The sequence below is a fragment of the Narcine bancroftii genome, chromosome 6 (assembly GCF_036971445.1).
Source record: "Narcine bancroftii isolate sNarBan1 chromosome 6, sNarBan1.hap1, whole genome shotgun sequence".
In the NCBI taxonomy this organism is placed as follows: Eukaryota; Metazoa; Chordata; class Chondrichthyes; order Torpediniformes; family Narcinidae; genus Narcine; species Narcine bancroftii.
The window spans coordinates 230512402-230530513 of NC_091474.1; the positions used below are offsets into that span (position 1 = coordinate 230512402).

Genomic DNA, 18112 nt, shown 5'->3' on the forward strand with positions numbered 1-18112 from the left:
ATATCCTCTGGTCCTTGTCTCATCCAACCTCAGTGGAAAAAGCCTGCCTGCATTTACCCTGTTTATTACCCATCTTTATAATTTATTTAATATTCCATGCATGTTGTAACTACCATCATAATAATACAGATATCAAAAAAAAGAACAAATTGATTACATACATGATAGTTTTCACCCCAACCTTCGCCCCCCCCCCAAAAATATACAAAATTTTTTAAAAATTAAAATGTTATAGATATTAAAAAAAAGAAAATAAAAAAGGATCTTTGGATTCCAGAGAGAGGTGTCATGCAGTACAATTCATCAGTTCTAATCTAAACATACAGAGGAGAATTTTGAAGGGCTAGAGGGACAGAAAGGATATCACTACAAATTTAATCTCATTATTTGAGGTGTGGGTGCCAAATTTGTGTGTTCTAATTTTTTCCCAAAGGAATACAACTTTGAATTTCAGCATGTCACCTTGGCATAGTTAAAGATATATCTGATTTCAAGTAATTGCAATACATTTTCTTGCTACCAATTTATTACCCTTCTTAATTTTGTTTGCCTCTATCAAATCTCCTCTCATTCTCTGACATTCGAGTGAATACGGTCCTACCTATTCAACCTTCCCCAGTAAGCTTTCTGCAAGTCCTTGCAACATCCTTGTAAATTTTCTCTGCGCTCTTTCAACTCTTGCACACAATACTCCAAATCTGGCCACGGCATTATCTTCTGCAAGTGAAAACATAATGCTGGTGAAACTCAGCAGGTCAAATAGCATATTTTATAGAGCAAAGATAAAGCTACATAACCAAAGTTTCATCAAGGTATAATCAAAATGTAGGCAGCTGCCTGAATAAACTGGTGGGGAGAGGGGCAAGGGGAGGAGCACATGCCCACAGGCAATGAATAAGGGAGGGAGGGCACAAGAGAAAACAGGGGAAGGGAGATAGCTCTGTGAATGGAGAGGGAGGGGGTAGAGAGCTGCAGGAAAGGAGACAAGGGATAGGGGAGAACAGGAAGTGTTCTAGCAGAAACCAGAGAAGTCGATGTTTGATTAGAGTCTGATTAGAGTGTGCCCAGACAGAAAATTAGTTATTGCTCTTCCAATTTTTGGGTGGCCTTGGTTTGGCAGTTCATGAGGCCATGGATAAGTATGTTGGTGTGGAAGTGGAGTGCAGAATTGAAATAATTGGCCACTGGGAGACCCTTGTCATTGATGCAGACAGAGCGAAGGTGCTCAGCGAAGTGATCTCCCCATTTATGTCCAGTCTATGTGATGTAGAGAAGGCCACAGCGGGAGCCCCGGATGCAGGAGGTGACACCCACAAATTCACAATTGAAGTGTCGCTTCATGGCAGGACTTTTTGGGGCCTGAATGGTGGTGAGGGAGAAGGTGTGAGCACAAGTACAGCACCTCCTGTGGTCTCAGGGGAAGTGCCAAGGGAGTGATTACTGGGAAGGGATGTGAAGGGAGTCACAGAGGGTGCGGTCTCTGAGGAATGTTAGCTCTAAACACACAAGAGACTGCAGATGTTGGAATCAGATGCAAAGAGCAACCTGCTCAAGGAACACGATTATTTAGGCAGCGTATGGTTAGTACAACGCTATTGCATCCCCATCAACCGAGCTTCGAATCCAGCACTGTCTTTAAGCATTTTGTATGTTCTCCCCGATCTGTGTGGATTTCTTCCAGGTTCCTCGATTTCTACCCACGTTCCAAAGACATTCAGGGTTAGTAGTCTAATTGGTCATATAGGTGTATTTGCACAGCAGGGGCTTGTGGACTAGAAGGGAGTGTCACAGTGCAGTATGTCAAAATTAATTTTTTTTAAAATTTCACTGAAGAGAAAGAATGGTTGTCATTTAAGGTCAGAACCTTTCATCAAGACTCAAATGTTAGCGATAGCTGTGCAGCGAGTTGTATCATACTGATACATTTCTTTCCTTCAATCCAATAGGAGACTCACAGTGGTTTAGCTGACAGGAAGGGGTTGCATGTCGTGGAGATTCGAAGTGAATGTGGCCCTTTGCCTATAGTTGTTGCCTCCCCAAATGGTGTGGTGAGCAAGGTGCCGGAGCCTGAAGATGAAATTCCTGACACGAAGTTGGATTGGAGTGAAGTAAAAGCAGCACAGGGCATGAAACAGTCCGTCTGGGCAAATGTCAAGCGCACAATATGGTGAACAAGGAGGTGTCCCAAACTTGCAAAGAAAACTGCAGGTTCAAGCTGGAGAACAGAATCTTTCAGCAATGCTTGCAACATAGTATTTCATCCTCTCCTCTGTCATTTAAAGGAGAAAATAATTACTAATTAAGTTTTTCAATTTTGTGAAGATTTCTCTACAAGGAGGAGTGTAGCACCACAAACTGTGTCACACTGAATGTTGTCCTTCACCTGAATCCAAATAAAATATTCTTTATTTAATTTCATAGAATTTTGAATTATTATTAGGAATATAATACAAAATCATTTTTCTGGTATCTGCCAGAGGAATTAAGCATTTACATGTTCCACCTATCATCAAAATTCTTTTTCACTGCATCCACCATCAAAGAAAGTGTTCAAAGGAGAAATTTCAATCCACAAGGCAGATGCAGTAAGTAGCAGAGATATATTTCCTTATAGATATGAGAGATTGCCGAACATATGTCTGGAGCATAGGGTCTGGACTATTTATCTGGGTACTTTTGTCTGTATGTGTATTGTGTGTTCTATCTGGTTGTGTGTCTGCGGGGTTTTTTTGCACTGAGGACCGAAGGACTCTGTTTTATTGAGTCATATTTGTGAAATAAACTTGACATGAGTCTTAATCCCACCGTGGCAACTGAAGGATTTTAAATTCAATTCATGATATAAATCCCAGAATTATAAGGAAAAGCTACTGATCGTGCCGAAGCTCTGTGTGGTTCGCAAATGTCCTCTGGCTCCACCAATGTGACTGACTTCTAACGTCCCTGAAATTATCCAACGTGCTAATTCAAGAGGCAGTTAAAGATGGGCATTAAGTGCGACCTTGCCTGTATACCCAAGTCACATGTAAAAATAAAAATTACGCCACCATCCTGCCTTATAATTTGCCTATTGCTGACTAACAATGTCACATTCTATTTTAAGGGCACCTTCATTCTAGTCTGCAGAAATCCATTATACATACCTCATAATTGCCCTGTTTTTGAGCCACTGAAAGTACTTTATTCATGCTTTATATATTTTATGCATTCTTAGCAGAATCCAAAATGATTGACAGGTGCTTCTATTATCAATGCCATTAGGTAAAGATTGAGGATAATTGATGCGTGTTGACCCAGGTTACCCAGTGTTAAGTAGAGTGTTGTGATTGTTTAAAGTGCTAGAGGAATGCATTTCTATGTAAAGCATTTACTATAATCTCTTTGCAATGGAATTCATTATCCCAGACCTCAGGCAACCATAAAATTAAAGAAGGTGGTTATTCAGCCCATTCTGCTGCCTGTCAAAATTATGTAATTAATCCATCTCATGCATTTTTTCCCCTTTGGAGAAATGTGTATATAAAATATGCAGCCTCCTCTGTTTTAGATCATCATAATTCAGACTTATGACAGAAGCTTTCTCCGTGTACCGTTGTTCTTCTCCTCGATTCTGGTTACCAACTCTCTTCCCAGAAACCAGCATAGTTCTTTGAATTAAGCTTTCTAATTCCATCCCTAAAGAAAGTGCAGACAATGTACAACAGCGAGTGTCCCCAGCACTTCTGTATATTGCACTTAACCCAGCATCCAGTGCAAAGTGCTCAAGTCTGCAGACACAGTGATTGAAGTAAAAGCACAATGCAGTCAAACAGCATGCTTTATACATAGACAACGTTTCGGGCTTGAGCCCTTCATCAGGATATGAGGAAAATGTAGGCAGTCACTTGAATAAAATGGTGAAGGCAGAGTATAGCCTGAAACATTGAATATCGTTCCTATATAAAGTGCCCTGTTTGACCTACTGAGTTTCTCCAGCAATGTGTTTATATCCCCAGCATCTGCCGACTGTCTCGTTAAGGTGCAGAGTTCTATAATGCAATATCTTACCTAATCCATTCTGGGAAACATAAACCCAAATCAAGCCATTTGCAATTATAATGCAACCAGATAACACAGTTTAGTCATTTTGAAAAAGTTGTTTCACATTTTAGGTACTAAGTTGAGCAATTCTGCAGGTTCAATCTGCACAGCAGAAGGAATTGGCATATACAGCAAAATATTACTTGCTACCTGCTTGTAGTGAAAGCTCTCCATCAAAACTTTCAGTTCTTTCTAAACAGTTGTATGAGTTCAGGGATAAATGGATAGCAGGCATCCAACTTTGGGAGAATTCTCTGCCAGCCTTAACAGTAAAACAATCTCTTCAAAGAGTATACATTCAAATACAGCTTGAAATGGAAGTTCCCATTAGTTGTGCAATTTATTTCAAATTCCTGAAATTGGTTTGCAGTCAAGCCATTTTTCAAGAGTCTGGATCAGTCACCCTAAAATAGATTATATGTGCACTTCTTTCTGATTGTTGACAAAAAAGTGCTGACAAAATGTAAATAGCAGTCCAGATTAAATGAAGTGAACATTTTCAAATCTACGGAAAAAAATGACTTTCATTCACGAAAGAGTATTTCCAGGCAGCTAGATGTTAACGTTAATGATGTATCCAGTGGATGGAGATTTTCAAAACTCGTTTTCTGGAAAATACCAGCAGAGTACAAAACTGCAAACGTGTCTCCAATATTCAAGATGGAAGGAAGACTGAGGGCAGGTAACTAGGATTGTTATCTTAAAATGTGTTGTTGGCAAGATGCATAAGCCTTTAATCAAAGAAAAATAGCTAGTCATTTGGTGAAGCTGAATGTAATCGAACCAAATCCGCATGGTTTTATGAACAATATTGATCACGTTTAGAGTTCTTTCAGGATCCAACCAGTAGTGTTGATAGAAGGGAACCTGTAGATGTCTATTCAGATTTCCAGAATGTTCTTGACAAAGTGCAACATAAAAGCCTAATGCACATGGTAAGACCTTGCAGCAGTGGGGAAGTATGTTAACGTGCATTGACCATTGGTTAGTTATGATACAGCGAGAGAGAAAATAAATGAGTAATTTTTCATGCTGGAAAGAAGGAAGTGGTGGAATGACTAGTTCTTGATGCTCAATTATTTATGATTTAAGCTAATGACCTGGAAGAATGGGCGGAGTGGAAAGTGTCCATGTTTGCAAATGATCCAAATATAGATAGGCATGACGTGAGGAGGATATTTAGGCCCCCAATAGGATTTAGACAGATTGAGTAAGTGAATGTAAACTTGGCCAACTGAGTTTAACATGGGAGTTTGTGAGGCCATGCAGTTTGGCAAGTTTGACTACTAATTTTTTTAAAATTTGTTTACAACACTGCAGAAGCCGATTCCTGCCATTGAAATCCAAGCCGCCCAGTTATAACCAATTAACCTAGCAACCCCATAGGTATTATCCAAATGGAGAAATCTTTTTGCCAAGTGAATTTTAAATTTTATTTATAGCATGACAGAAGCCAATTAAACTCAACCATTTAAACTCAATTATATCCAAATTAATCTAAAACCTTGTACGTTTCCGGGAGGAAACCGGAGCACCTGGGGAAAATCCACATAGACCACAAGAAGAACATACAAACTCCTCACAGAAAGCGTCAGATTTGAATCTAGGTCACTGGTGCTATAATAGCATAGGGTTAACAAGTGGGCCAGGTAAATTTTTTCTTTTTTTTTGTAATGTAATAATGCAGCATTGGTGCCACCCAATTCACCTCACAGATTATCAAAGAACATTTGAAAAACACCAAAGGGGGTCTAGATCAGAGGTTCTCAACCTTTGTCTTTCCACTCACCTACCACTTTAAGTATTCCCTATGCCATCAGTGCTCTGTGATTAGTAAGGGATTGCTTAAGGTGGTATATGAATGGAAAAAAAAGTTTGAAAACCACTGTTTTAATCATCCCTCATTGACTCGTTATGTGCACGGTTTCCGAACTCCAAAGGAAATGGGCCAATGACAATTTTTCTCAAGCAAAATATTTCAGTAACAATTGGGTCTAGAGCAGTGATTCTAAACTTTCCCTTCCCACTCCCATACCACCTTAAGCAATCCCTTACTAATCACAGAGCACCGATGGCCTAAGGATTACTTAAAATGGTATGGGAGTGGAAAGAAAAAGGTTGAGAACCACTGGTCTAGATGTCCTTCTACATGAGTCACGGAAGGTTAGCCAGCAGGTGAAACAAGTGGTTAGGAAGTCAAATAGTAGAAGTTTACGAATGGGCGAGTGTTATTACAATTGTACAAGCTGTTGATGAATCCATACCTCGAACGCAGGGCAGTTTTGTTCCCCTTGTTTAAGAATAGGATATACTGGCTTTGGAGATGGTCCTAAGGAGATTCGCTGAGATAATTCCTTGGATTTGAGGCTTGGCTCATCATGAGTAGCTAATGAAATCAGACCTATATCCTTGCAAGGGTGTGCTGAGAGCTACCTGATTGTGTCAGAGGTTTGAATCTGGAGCTCAAATTGTCGGTGGTTTATACTGAAGGCTGTTTGGCTGCAAAGGCTGTGGTGTCACTGGGGACGAATCCATGGACGCTCAATGACTCTGGGACGACTCTCTTTGCTTCTCTTTCTCCAACTCTGAGGGGCACCAGGCAATTTGTGCTAAAGACGAATCTTTGTCTGCCTAAAGGAAATTTTGTGTAATACTACATTTTTCTGTTTTAGCACATGACAGAAAAAGAAACTTGAATCTTGGAAGAATAAGGGGTGATCTTACTGAAGGTAAGATTCTGAGAGGCCTTTACAGAGTAAATGTCATTGGGTGAGTCTTGAATTGGGCGATATAGTTACGGATTGCCAGGAGATCAGTTAAAACAGATTTATATTTAAATTTAGACATACAGCACGATAACAGGCCATTTCAGCCCACGAGTCCATGCCTCCCAATTTACACCCAATTAACTTACACACCCGGTATGTTTCAAACAGTGGGAGGAAATCAGAACCCCCAGGGAAAATCCACCAGGGAGGAACAATTTCTTGCAAACGGTGGTGAATCCCTAGAGTTGTTGCCCAGTAGGAGAATTAAGATTTCTGGCGTAAAGACAGCCAGGTGAAGTTGAACCATGGCCAGATCAGCCATGATCTTATTGAATGGTCAACGGGCCAGATGGCCGACTCCTGCTCCTATTTCTTATCAATGCTAATTCATCGAGAGGTATTGAAAGAGGATGTTTTCTGTAGTGGGGGAGTCTGGGACCTGACAACAAGGCCTCAGAATAAAAAAATTGTCCCTTTAGAACAGAGAAGAGGTGGAATTTCTTACCCAGAGTGGTGAATCTGTGGAATTATTTTGTCGTGGAGGACAAGATGGAGGTAGATAGCTTCCAGATTTGAAAGGGAATCAAGGGTCACAAGGAGAAGATGGCTGAAAACAATATTAAATCAGTCCTTTAAAAAGGCTCAGGCCCGAAACATCAGTTATACACCTTTACCTTCTTTGAACGCTGAGTGACCTGCAGAGTTCCTCCAGCATTTCTGTGTTTTTAAAGCTACAGTTGAATGTCTTGTTCCATTATTTCTGAGGGCATTCAAGAGTCAACCAAGTGGAAGGTGGGGGAAGAATGGGGGGGGTGGGGGGTTTGGAATTAGGCCTGTTCTCAAGCATCAGCCAGAGCAGATAATGATGGCAGCTTTCCTTCTTGGAAGGACATTAATGAGGGAAGTATGCTTTTGCATCAATTCTGTAATTCTGTGGCCATCATTACAGAAGTACTTTTAAGCACCTGATGACAGATGGCAGATGAAATTTCTGCTGACAAATGTGAGATAAGAACAATGAGGAGACATTATGAACTGGAGGAAACGTTTTCAAAAGCAGGAAGGAACATGGGTCAATTTGTTAAAAGTAGAAGTGGAGAAAAAGTGGATTTTTAAAAATGCAGATGAGATCTTTGGTTAACTGTTTACTGAACAGCCCCTCAACTGCCATGCTGGGGTTTTAACCATGGGGTGTAAGGTCAACTGAAGCTTAACTGTTGCACCATTCCCATGGTCTCATGGCTCAATTCTCCTATAAACAGCATAAGTTTTCCTTGTGCGGAAGAAGAGAAAACTAACTCTTTGCAAAAACTAATGTTACAGCGCCAGTGACTGGTGTTCGAATCCGGCTCTTTCTGTAAGGAGTTTGTACCTTCTCCCTGTGTCTACATTAGTTTCTTCCCACAGTTCAAAACCTACCGAGGTTGTAGGTTAATTAGATGTAATTGGGAGGCATGGACTTGTGGGCTGAAAGGGCCTGTTGTTATGCTGGATATCTAAATTTTAAAGATATTTAAATTGAAAAATTTAGAACTGGGAGATCTCTCAACTTCACCAAGACCGAGGAGCCGATTATTGATTTTAGGAAGGAGACCTGAGTGACTATGCACCTGATGGGAAGGAGGTAAAGAGGGTCACAGCCAAATTTCTGGGGGTCCATATCTCAGAAGAACCTACCTGGAGCCAGCACATTGAGGCAACCATGAAGAAGGTATTCCAACATTTCTACTTCCTAAGGAATCTGAGGAGATTTTTTCATGTCATTCGGTGCTCTATTAGACTATTAAACATGTCAGTACACAGGTGTGCTATGGAAAGTATTCCGACTGGTTGCACCACAGTCTGGTTTGGGAATTCGACTGCCCAGGGATGCAGAAAGCTGCAGGAGGTAGTAAACGTAGCCAAGTCCATCACAGGCTCTGATCACCCATCCATTGCAAATGTCTATGGGAGGCACTGCTTCAAATAGGCAGCCAACATCATAAAGGATCTCAAATAATCCTCTCCCCGCTGTTGCAAAAACTGAATCCAATGTAAAAGGTAACTTTTTATGTATTCGAATAGCCACTCCTCTTGCTTTGGAATTAAAAGAAGACGCTACTACATGCCCTATCCAATCTCTTCAATTTCTGATGTTCTTTTTCAGTTAACTGAGTTTCTTGTAAGAAAGCAATGTCATTCTTCATCTTCTTGCTATAAACTAACACTCTTTTCCTTTTAATTTGATTATTTAATCCATTATCATTAAAATTTGCAAAATTTAAATTTGCCATATCACTTAATCCCTCCCGGGATGGCAACTCACATGGCTTCACAATTGAAATAGGAGGTCCTTAAAAATTCAGTGACGGAGGATTGGAGGTTAGCTCACGTTGTCTGTTGTTTAACAAAGGCTCCAAAAGTAACCCTGGAAATTGTAGGCCTGTGTGCCTGACAACAGTAGTACATAAATTAGTGGAAGGTGTTCTAAGAGATTGGATATCAAGGGACTGATTAGTGATAATCAACATGGCTTTGTGCATGGTAGGTCATGTCGAACCAAACTTATAGAGATTTTTGTGAAGGTTACCAGGAAATCTGATGAAGGAAAGGCTATAGATATTGTCTATATAGACTTTAGTAAGGTCTTTGACAAGGTCCCATGGAGGACCATCGCCTTCCCAAGATCGTATTATATGGAGAGCTCTCCACTGGCCACCGTGACAGAGGTGCACCAAAGAAAAGGTACAAGGACTGCCTAAAGAAATCTCTTGGTGCCTGCCACATTGACCACCGCCAGTGGGCTGATAACGCCTCAAACCGTGCATCTTGGCGCCTCACAGTTTGGCGGGCAGCAGCCTCCTTTGAAGAAGACCGCAGAGCCCACCTCACTGACAAAAGGCAAAGGAGGAAAAACCCAACACCCAACCCCAACCAACCAATTTTCCCTTGCAACCGCTGCAATCGTGTCTGCCTGTCCCGCATCGGACTGGTCAGCCACAAACGAGCCTGCAGCTGACGTGGACTTTTTTACCCCCTCCATAAATCTTCGTCCGCGAAGCCAAGCCAAAGAAAAAAAAAAAAACATGGGAGTTTAGTCAGGAAGGTTCATTCATGCTGAAGTAGTGAACTAGATTTGACACTGGTTAGACAGGAGAAGGCAGACAGTAGTGGTGGATGATTGTTTCTCAGACTGGAGGCCTGTGCTTAGTGGTGTGCCTCAGGGATCAGTGATGGGACCATTGTTGTTTGTCATCTATATCAATAATCTAGATGATAATGTGGTAAATTGGATCAGCAAGTTTGCAGATGAAACTAAGAATGGAGCCATGGGTGACGAAAAAGGTTTTCAAAGCTTGCACCAGCTAGAAAAATGGGATAAAAAATGGCAGATGGAATTTAATGCAGACAAGTGTGAGGTGTTGCATTTTGGAAGGAAGAACCAAGAAAGGACATACATGGTGAATGGTAGGGCACTGAGGAGTGTGGTAGAACAGAGGGATCTGTTAATCGAGATACATAATTCCCTGAAAGTTTAGGAGTTGGGATGTTATGGTAAAGTATAAGACACACAGAAGAGAAAGAAAGGGAAGAAAGGAAATAAGGAGGGAATTAAGAGAGTGAGCTTTGTTATATATGAAGATTAAAATCTTTTCTGGGGAGGCTGGGTGGGGAAGAATAACAGTCACTGCGAAATCAGTTGACGCTTGCGAGCGGGTTTGCAAATCCAAATGAAGAGGGGAGTTGTGGTTGCCCGACAAGGGACAAAGGGCAACTCAGAGAGGGGAGGGACTATTGGGGTTAAAAGAATTTTAGATATGGGAATAGTGGAAATATTTTATGTTTTAGAAATGTTGTCTTACAATGTGTTCAAAAAAAGAAAGCAGAAATGGATAAGAAGGGAAGGTGGTGATGAGGAAACAGAAAGGAAAGATAAACAAAGTATGAAATGGCCATGTCGAACTATATGACTTTAAATATTAATGGAATACATAACCAAATCAAAAGGAAGAAGCTGTTAAATTTACTGAAGAAAGAAAAAATTGATACAGCATTCGTGCAAGAAACACATCTAACTGAAGTAGAACACAAGAAATTAAAGAGGGAATGGATAGGACATGTATACGGCATCATGTATGCAGCATCATATAATTCAAAAGCCAGAGGAGTAGCTATATTAATCAATAAAAATGTACCAATCAAAATAGAAGAGGAAATAATAGATCCAGCAGGAAGGTATGTAATCATAAAATGTCAGATATATTCAGAATTTTGGAATTCACTCAATGTTTCCGCACCTAATGAAGAAGATCAAAAATTTGTGCAAGATATCTTTTTGAAGATCGCAGAAACGCAAGGGAATATACTAATAGAAAAAAAGACTAACAGAAAGAATAAAGTAATCAAATTTATAATTAAATCGATGCAGGAAATGCAACTTTTGGATATATGGAGGAAACAACACCCAAAGGAAAAGGAATATTCATATTATTCAGGTAGACATAAAACATACTCAAGGATAGACCTATTCCTGTTATCAGCCCACATTCAAGGAAGAGATAAGAAAACCGAATATAAAGCTAGATTGTTATCGGATCACTCATCCCTGTTATTGGCAATAGAGCTAGAGGACATCCCACCAAGAATGTATAGATGGAGATTAAACTCCATGCTACTTAAAAGACAGGATTTTAGAGAATTCATTGAGCGACAAATTAAAATGTACTTTGAAATAAATACGGAATCAGTGAAAGATAAATTTATACTATGGGATGCAATGAAAGCATTCATCAGAGGACAGTAATAAGTTATGTAACTAAGATGAAGAAGGACTACAGTCGAGAAATAGAACAATTGGAAAGGGAAATAACAAATACAGAAAAAGAATTAGCAATAAAGGAAGATACAACTAAAAGAAGAGAATTGACAGACAAGAAAATAAAATACGAAACACTACAAACATACAAGGTGGAGAAGAACATAATGAAGACAAAACAGAAGTATAATGAGTTAGGAGAAAAAACACACAAAATTCTAGCGTGGCAGCTTAAGACAGAACAAACTAAAAGAACGGTATTGGCATCGAGGAAAAAGGACAAACAAATTACATATAACCCAACGGAGATCAACGAAAACTTCAGGGAATTCTATGAACAACTATATCAAACTGAAAACGAAGGGAAAGAAGACAAAATAGATGAATTTTTAACTAAAATTGAACTACCAAAATTACAAACAGAGGAGCAAAATAAATTAATAAAACCATTTGAAATAGAAGAAATACAGGAGATATTAAAAAAAACTACTGAACAATAAAACACCGGGAGAGGATGGACTCCCAATAGAATTCTATAAAACATTTAAAGACTTATTAATTCCTCCTCTCCTGGAAGTAATGAACCAGATTGAAAAAACACAAAACATACCAGATTCATGCAAAACAGCAATAATTACAGTAATACCAATGATAGGGAAAGATCCACTACCACCATCATTGTATTGACTAATATCTCTACTTAACACAGATTATAAGATAATAGCTAAACTATTAGCAAACAGATTGGCCGACTGTGAAGCAAAAATAGTAAAACTAGACCAAACTGGATTTATTAAAAAAAGACGAACAACGGACAATATCTGTAAATTCATTAACTTAATCCATGCAGTACAAGGAAACAAAACTCCAACAGTAGCGGTTGCTTTAGATGCAGAGAAACCCTTTGACAGAGTAGAATGGAATTATTTATTCAAAGTACTACAAAAATTCAACCTACCAGAGAAATATATTAATTGGATTAAAGCATTATATAAGGGACCATTGGCGAAAGTGACAGTAAATGGATATATATCAAACCAATTTAAATTAAGCAGATCAACAAGGCAGGGATGTCCACTGTCTCCCTCACTGTTCGCGTTAGCTATAGAACCACTAGCAGAACTGATAAGAACAGAAAATAAAATACGAGGGATAAAAATAAAAGAGAAGGAATATAAAATCAGTCTATTTGCAGATGACGTTATAATATTCTTAACAGAACCAGAAATATCAATTTAAGAATTACATAAGAAATTGAAGGAATATGGAGAAATATCGGGGTACAAGATCAACGCAAATAAAAGTGAAGCGATGCCAATGAATAATGCGGATTTCACAAAGTTTAAGAAAGAATCACCATTTAGATGGCAAACACAAGCAATTCGATACCTAGGTATACAACTAAATAATAATCTCAGCCATCTATATAAACTAAATTATCAGCCATTAATGAAAAAGTTACAAGACGACTTAGAGCACTGGAAAGACTTACCACTAATGCTGGTAGGAAGGTTAAACTGTATTAAAATGAACATCTTCCCAACGATACAATACCTATTTCAATCATTACCAATACACCTATCAGAGAAATTCTTCAAGGAACTAAAGAAAATACTAAGGAAATTCTTATGGAAAGGGGGGAAACTGAGGATAGCACTAGATAAATTAACAGAATGGTACAAACAAGGAGGCTTACAACTACCAAACTTTAAGAATTATTATAGAGCAGCACAATTAAGATACCTATCAGATTTTTATCAAACAAGGGAAAAACCAAAATGGACCAGATTAGAACTAGATAAAATAGGGGAGAAGATACCTGAACATATGCTATATAAGTGGGATGAAAAATTGGTGCAATATAGGAATTCACCAGTATTGCACCATCTGCTCAACATTTGGAAGAATATTCACATAGAAAGGAATAAAATAAATTATCAACTACCAAAATTAATATTGACACAAAATCAACTAATCCCTTTCACAATAAATAACTTTTCCTTCAGAGAATGGGAGAAAAAAAGGGATCAAAAGAATAGAAAATTGTTTTTCAGGAAATAAATTATCTTTTGAACAAATGAAGGACAAATATAATATAACTCATGATACAATGTTTGCATACCACCAACTGAAAACCTATTTGAAGGACAAATTGGGAAACAGTCTGAGGTTACCAGAAGGAAGCAATTTTGAACATGTGATTACAGACACAATGATAATTTAAAAATTTATAACAAACATGTACATCAAACTGCAAGAAAAAGAGAACAAGGAAACAAGCTGTAAACCCAAACAAAAATGGGAACAAGATCTAAACATAAAGATAAAGAATGAAACATGGGAAAAGCTATGCTCCGGAACTATGAGAAATACAATAAACACGAGGTTACGCATGATACAATATAATTGGTTACACAGGCTATATATCACGCCCCAAAAGTTAAATAAATGGGACCCAACAGTATCAGACAGATGTTTTCGCTGTAAAAAGGAAATGGGAACAACAGTACATGCAATTTGGGCATGTGAGAAAGTGAAAAAATTAATATCTAAACCAGATATTAAATAAAATCACAAAAAGCAATATACCAAAAAACCCAGAGATCTTCCTCCTAAGTAACATAAAAACAAAGAATTTGGACTTGATTTAGATGGAGCACAAAAAAAGATTTGTTAGGATAGCCCTAGCGGTAGCAAAAAAATGTATTATGTCAACCTGGAAATTAGAAGACAACTTGAGAATACAACAATGGTATATAGAAATGAATAAATGTATTCCATTAGAAAAAATAACATATAATTTAAGAAATAACATCACAATATTCGAACAAATATGGGAACCATACATGAAACACAATAGAGAAATCCTACCGTGGACCTCCACCAACTAAAATAACAGAAGTAGAAGACAACGAGATGAACTGACTCAGTATGTAAAAGTAAAAGATAAAAATTTCTTGTTTATTTTTATTAAGTGACGACATTGTTTAATGGGTTTAATGTATCTTATAGATTGAACTTTGAATAAATGGGAAGGGGGGTGAGGGAGGGGGGAAAAGGGGAGAAAATGACACTATATATTCAAGAGAAAAATGTCTGTATGTATTTTGGTCAGTATGGTTTAGTGTGAAAAATAAAAAAAATTTAAAAAAGAAGACGGTCAACAACAACGTAAAGGACCCCCATTACCCTGGCCACAACCTCTTCTCACTGCTGCCTTCAGTCAGAAGGTACAGAAGCCTTAAAACTAGGTTCAAGAAAAGTTTCTTCCCAAGAGCCATCAGACCCTTGACCCTTGAATCATGGACTGACTGCACTATTGCAAGTGACTCTTTTTTACACACCCGGATTACAATTTATATCTATCTTTTGTATTTATTGTCCCTTTTAATTTAATTCAATTTGTTTACTTTTATAGCTTTTATCCGCAAAGTACCTGTTTGGCTGCGGTAAGTAAGAATGTTGGCGCACATGTACATTGTACAATCTGTACGGCAATGAAAGCATTATCGTCAGCAGAAAGGGTGATTCAGGGACCCTGAAGCCAATAATTTGTTGGCTGCCAGCCTTGGCTATCTCAGCTCCCATATGTGGAATCATCTCTGGGAAAATACTGCAGGAGAGCTATTGACCAGAACAGACACGTCAGCACAAATTCTGTGATCTGATGGAGGAGAAGGGGAAACACCAAATCAAACATTCGGTTTGCAACATTAACTCGTGTTTTTTGGAGGAACGCATTTCCAATAAATTTTCCAAAGTTAATTGTTTGCATCAGCACCCATGTGCTTTGAATCAATGTGCAGAGTTACATTTTTATAATGAGTTGTCTGTAATGAAAGCTGAGCAGCTGCCCCGAGTGGCGTCTAATTGGTCTAATTGAAATCAGAGATTGTGATGCATTGTGCATTTAAATGAACCCTTTTGAAAAAGAATACGTTCAGTGATTTTTTTAATTCAAAGATAACAGTATTGAAACCTCTCTAAAAGAATGATCTCTGGGGAAATCATAGCAGGAAATTATGGAAATCCTCAGCAGGTCAGGGAGTTTTTTTTTAAATACTTTATTTTAAAGTTTGCATGCAGGGAGTATATATAATCCACATACATCCATCATTTTAATACAGGCTGTTACTGACTACAAAACCGAAAGGTATCCCCTCCCCTTATCGTAGGTGGAAATTCAGGGGTCGTCTAATACGCCAACATATGCAGCATTTTGGACTTCTTTCGAGATCGAATGCAAGAGTTCCAGTGTGTTTTACATTTTTCTTTTCTTCCTAAAATAACCTTGAAGAAGGGGTCCGGTCTGAAACATCGGTTACATGTCTTTACCTCCTATGGACATTGCGAGACCTGCTGAGTTCCACCAACATTTCTGTGTTTTTACTACAATCATAGCATCTGCAGACTTTCATATTTCACTAGAAACATGTTTTTTGTTTCTTTCATTTAACAAACACTGATCTGCTATTGAAGAAAATATTTCCAAATGTCTCATGTTTATTTGATAACAGAAAGAAATATTGTTGGATGATGTCTCTTTCCTCAGCCTGTGACCTGGTAGTGTTCTTCACCTGTCTGTCATCCATCTTGTAGATAGAGAAGACAGTTACCAAAGATTGTAGCAGGATCTTGATTGGGCAGGTGGGCAGAGGATTGGTTTTTAGAATTAAAAAAAAGAGAAATGTGAGCTTTTGCATTTTGGGATGTCTACCATGGGTAGGACCGACGCCGTGAATGGTGTGGATCTGGGGAGGGTTGTGGGGCAGAGGGATCGAGGACTACAGGTCCACAGGTAGGCAGGGTGGTAAGAAAGGGTTAGGGTTAAGGCACATCAGTGTACTGAGTAAAGAAGTTAGGAGGTCATATCACAATTTTAGAAGAGGTTGGAGTAACTGTGTTCAGTTTTTTTCACCGTGCTACAGGAAAGATGTTGTCCAGCTGGAGAGGGTGCAGAGAAGATTTCTGAGGATGTTGCCGGGACTTGGGAGTCTGAGCTATTGGGAGAGGCTGAACAGAATAAGGCTTTATTCCTTGAAAGTGCAGGTGGATGAGAGGTGATCTCATCAAGGTGAACAAAATCACGAGAGGAATAGATTGGGTGACCGCAGAGAGTCTTTTTCCCAGAGGAGGGGAATTGGTTAATAGACAAGATAGGTTTAAGGTGAGGTGGAGAGATTTAACAGAAAGATAAGGGGTATCTTTTCTTTTACACAGGATGATAGGTGTATGGAACGGGCTGCTTTAGGAGATGGTTGAGGCAGATACTATTCCAAAGTTTGAGAGAAAAGTGGAAGGGTAAGTGAATAGGATGGGTTTATGGACCAAATGCAGGCAGTTGGGACTAGTGTTGGTGGGAGGGGAAGGTGGACATTTTGGTCAGCACAGCCTCTGTTTCCACAATGTATGATTCCATTTTATGAGAGGACATGTGATGAAAGAGAGGGGGATGTATGGGTCAATGTTAACATACAGAGAATGATAGGTGCCTGGACTGGGCTGCCAGGTTTACTGGTGGTAGCATTGAAGAGACCTCTTGATATTGTCATGAATAGATTGATATGGATCACATGCAGGGAGAAGAGTATAGTTTAATTTGGCATAGTATTCAATGCAGATACAATGGGCCAAAAAGCCTGATCCCATATCATACTGTTCTATCACCTTTTCAATCAGGATTTATGACCTTATTGAAAGTAAATTGAACATCATAGATTCTGGAAACAGTCAGCAGATCAGGGAGCGAATGTGGAAAGAAATAAATGTTTCAGATACTGTTTGACCTGGTGAGGGTTTTATTTGCTTATGGTTTTACATCTGGGAGACGGTTACAGAAGTGGCTGGTTTAAAGCTCTGTGGCCTTTTAATGCACTAGCTTGGAGGAAGGCAGCAAGAAGAGAGGTGTGGTGCAGGGTGGTCAACCTTGTTCCTGGTACCATGCCGCATGCAATGGGCAGGCATGCGAGGCTGCACGCTGGCCAGCAAGCTGCTGGGAGAGCTGCTTGCCTCCCACCTGCAGTCTCGCGGGATCAATCCTGATCTTGGGCGCTGGCCATGTGGAGTTTGCGTGCTCTACCTATGACCATGTGGGCTTCTTTCTGGTGCTCCAGATTCTATCCCACATCACAAATGCGTGTGACAGTGGATGGGCTGCAGCGAAGAGCCACCCATATTGGTGGATGGTAGGATCTGGAAGGGCTTGATTGGAGTGGGTGACAGTGGTAATTATTGAGGGGAAGGGGATTGATCTTGATGGTCCAAGAGGCTGTCTTCGAGATGGTGCAGAAACAAGTTAACCATATGCATTGCAGTCCACCTGCAGTTATTTTAAGGAACCACCACTTAAAGCTGTCTTTGTTGTTGCCTAGATCATTTCAGAACGTACAGCATTATAGCTCGGTACAGGTCCTTTAGCCCACAATGCTGTGCCAACCTAGGCAAACTTACTCCACAACAATCTAATTTT

The 18112-nt window shown here is 39.3% G+C and overlaps 1 protein-coding gene across 1 annotated transcript in view; it reads left to right on the forward strand.

Annotated features, from left to right (window-relative positions):
- mrps5 (mitochondrial ribosomal protein S5) overlaps positions 1-2413 on the forward strand; it is a 168019-nt gene extending 165606 nt beyond the window's left edge. The window contains exon 11 of the mRNA XM_069887654.1: positions 1947-2413. Within this exon, the coding sequence (XP_069743755.1) occupies positions 1947-2171 (225 nt within the window). The 3' untranslated portion in view covers positions 2172-2413. The remainder of the gene's footprint in view (positions 1-1946) is intronic.
- Positions 2414-18112: the final 15699 nt, after the last annotated feature.